This window comes from Harpegnathos saltator, unplaced genomic scaffold (genome assembly GCF_003227715.2).
Source record: "Harpegnathos saltator strain DR-91 unplaced genomic scaffold, Hsal_v8.6 scaffold53, whole genome shotgun sequence".
Classification (NCBI taxonomy): Eukaryota; Metazoa; Arthropoda; class Insecta; order Hymenoptera; family Formicidae; genus Harpegnathos; species Harpegnathos saltator.
Window position 1 is genome coordinate 125,832 of NW_020230349.1, and position 3,552 is coordinate 129,383.

Below are 3,552 nucleotides of genomic sequence, written 5' to 3' on the forward strand. Positions count from 1 at the left end.
CGGCTCGGTGGAATGGCGGATTGATAATTTTTACGCGGGAGTGCAGAATCGACCGATATCGATCGATCGCGGTTTCGCGGCGATACGTGCTTCATTACACGAAAACCGGAAATGATCCCGTGACCGGATTGCGGAAGTAACTCATATGGCGGTCTGATACGTCGCCCGTAGGAAAATCTCCCGAAAATCAAGTCTGTGAGAGAGAAAACAGAGCGAGAGGGGCGAGGGAGGGAGGAGAATGAAAGAAGAATTCATGAACGGAATATTTTTCCTTCTTAATATTAAAACGATATGAGAGAGAAGGAGACAATAAGATGATCGCATGTGTAAAATGCCTCGTGTGTGATACGTGCGCGATAAAAATTCGGCTGTCGGTGGCCTACCGACATCGAACGATGCGTCACGTATACGTTTTTTAAATAAACATTTTCCTTTCCGAGTTGCGTTCGAATAAATATCAACGAATACGTGTGAAATTTCTCTTAATCGCGGTTGTACGTTTCTCTGAACAGTTTTATGTATATTCCTCCTCCTCCTCCTCTCTCTCTCTCTCTCTCTCTCTCTCTCTCTCTCTCTCTCTCTCTCTCTCTCTCTCTCTCTCTCTCTCTCTCTCTCTCTCTCTCTCACGTTCAGTCATCTTCCCGAAAAGATGAAGAAAGGAATATTGAGAACGCGACAGCGCTTGCGTGTACGCCTCCGTTGATCCTAGCGAGCGGTCTCTTTGGAGATTCCAACTCCGACGACTCGAGCCGAGAAAACGTCGACGTGGCTCTAATACTTCTGCTTTAACCGGGAGACGATGCATCGAGTCGCAAATCTGAAATTCCCAACGTGAAGCGACAATTTCCGTGACCGTTAGCGCGATTTCGCCAAGTCCGCGCGATCCGCAAAACGATCCGATGCGTCGTCCTCGTCGTCGTCATCATCATCATCATCATCATCATCATCATCATCATTGTATTGTAGTCGTTGTCGTCGTCGATTATGAGACACCGCGATAGCGGTACGCGTATTTTTCCCCTCCCCATGACGAAGTGGTAGGCGGCCGGGATTTATTTGCGCGGCGCGGAAAGACGGAAGCACCGTGTAACTAGGTCAGTCGCGGACGGCGGCGACGACGACGACGACGACAACGACGACGACGACGATGACGATGACGACAACGACGGCAAGAGGAAAAAAAAGAGACCTTGTCCATTATATAGTAAGCGCGCTACATGTGAGTGCGTAAGTGCGTACTTGCACATACCGCTAACCCGCTCTCCCTCTCCTCTCCGGGAAACGCGTACGAGCAAGCGTACGCGCGCGAATACATGCGTGCGTGCATGCGGTCACCGTCTTTGCGCCGTAAACCGTTATAAACGAAAATACTGTCTCTCCTTAATAAATGCGAGCGTGTGGCTCGCGCTGTAAAAAAGTTTGTGCTGAGTAATGTGTAATATAAATAATGCATTATCGTCCATTTCAATCTATTTGCTCGATAAATTTATACCGTGAACCACTGTTTTTTTTTTTTTTTTTTTCTTTTCTTTTTTGCTGGAACACACTCGTGCGAGTCGACGTCGACTCGAGCTTCGATCGTTAACAATGGCTACGTCTAAAAGTCATTAGCGAGACCGATAAAGATGATCCAACGACAGAAAACCGCATAGTAACGTTCGCATCTCTTCTTTGCAGACTCTAAAATGACATTGGAGGAGGACCTGGTGATACGCAGGAGCCGACCCACGATGATTTCCGCCAAGTATCGCGCTCGTGAGGAACGCCGCCGCTTACTGAAGATCTCCGCCGTGAAGCTCAGGAGGATCGAGGATCCTGAGGCGAGCCTGTGCAGATCGGTGCTGATAAATAATGCGGTGCGACGACTGCAGCGTGAGAATCGAGATGAGAAGACGCGAAATTACGGGCTTCCGGTAGTGTCGTACATGGACGACGCGAGCAAGGAGAACAGCGTCGCCAGCAACCTCATCGCCGACGTAACGGACGAAGAGGCGTCGTCGAGGAAAAGGTACGTAGCTGATGTCGTGCTACCTCCAATGTCGTCCTATCCTCCTCTCTTACGACTGGCGATGCTCGAAATACATTTGAGTTTCCGGGACGAAGACTGGTAGCTGCTCACCTACCAGTTGTAATAATACTGTTTTATCAAACAATCCCTCTATCTCTCCCCCATCTTTCTTCTCTCTCTAACCTCGCGAGCTGACAAGCTACACCTGGTCGCGACCTCAAACTTTTTCGAATGAATCGTCCCGTTACAATGTCCGCGCGTTGCGATGATCGGTGATTCCATTCGGCGATTTCCAGCGAGTCACCGTAGCGTGCTTAAACCACCCAGCGAGAGATCATAGAGTGTGACCTGTCTTTATTAATCCGACAGGTTGGCCGATGACTCGAGGAACGATATGCTGAGCCCTAAGAGGCAGAGGCACGACGACCTGGATCTGCAGGACGATGTATTCAACGACTTCTACATCCTGTCGCACTCGTCGCTACTTTCGCACATCGACGACCTCCAGGACGTGCACACGTCGAATCATTCGATGGTGAACAGCTACACGGAGGATCGTCTGGGCGGTCTGACGGACGTGCGACCCGGCAGCACCGACAACGGCAGCAACCACGCCAGCACGACGACTAACGGCGACGCTATTAACGGCGTGAACTGCTGCAGTAGCACGCTTCTTGGATTTCCCGCGGTCCTCGACGACGACGCGAGCGCACAGCTATCACGACCGGGCGACACCACGATGGACGTGAGCGATGTAGTGGATCCCGATCGAATCTGCGACTTCGCCCGGTTTGCCGACTCGGCGAAAACGCTGGAGGAGCGGCTGGCCGAGCTGCAGTCGTTGGATGAGCACCAGTTCGATCTCACCAAGTTCGAGCGCAACAACAACCAGAGTTGCGGCCGCGCCTTTCACGACATACAGACCTTCCACAGTTTGGTACCGGGGCTGGAGACCTAGACGACGGCGATGCACCTGGAGCATCGGTCTGACCTGGCACCGTCGTCTTCGTTGTCGTTGTCGTCGTCGTCGTCGTCGTCGTCGTCGTCGTCGTCGTCGTTGTCGTCGTCGTCGTCGTCGTCGTCGTCATCGTCGTCGTCGTCGTCGTCGTCGTTGTCGTCGTCGTCGTCGTCGTCGTCGTCGTCGTCGTCGTCGTCGTTGTCGTTGTCGCCGTCGTCGTCGTCGTCGTCGTCGTCGTCGTCGTCGTCGTCGTCGGACGTTTGCCCGCGCGACAAAACCAGGGTTAACAGTGGCGAGGAGAAAGACGCAGCGTAGAGTGACGAGCAAGAGGCGAGGAGGATTCACGAATGAACCTGGAGCTTGAAGCGAACGTCGACGACGAGGAAGCGTTCTCCAGCGAGATGGAAAGAAGAGTCTTTATGTCGATGCCGGAACAAGCGAGCTCTCGCGCTCGTGTGAACATCGAAGCGCGCATAGCTCACAGAGAGAGGCACGTTAACGACACACGGCTCTTGTTTGTGGTCGATGACAGTCGGGGAGTGCGATGATACGTCGCGGTTCGTACCCGAGGAGGCTGCACGTTGAC

At 52.6% G+C, this 3,552-nt stretch overlaps 1 protein-coding gene across 1 annotated transcript; it reads left to right on the plus strand.

Annotated features, from left to right (window-relative positions):
• Window positions 1–649: 649 nt before the first annotated feature.
• Window positions 650–3,034, plus strand: LOC105191164 (uncharacterized protein DDB_G0283697). The gene is made up of 4 exons (XM_025303122.1): window positions 650–688; window positions 1,042–1,204; window positions 1,678–2,008; window positions 2,378–3,034. The coding sequence occupies exons 1-4, from the start codon at window positions 650–652 to the stop codon at window positions 2,964–2,966; spliced, it is 1,122 nt and encodes a 373-aa protein (XP_025158907.1). The 3' UTR covers window positions 2,967–3,034.
• The last annotated feature ends 518 nt before the right edge of the window (window positions 3,035–3,552 follow it).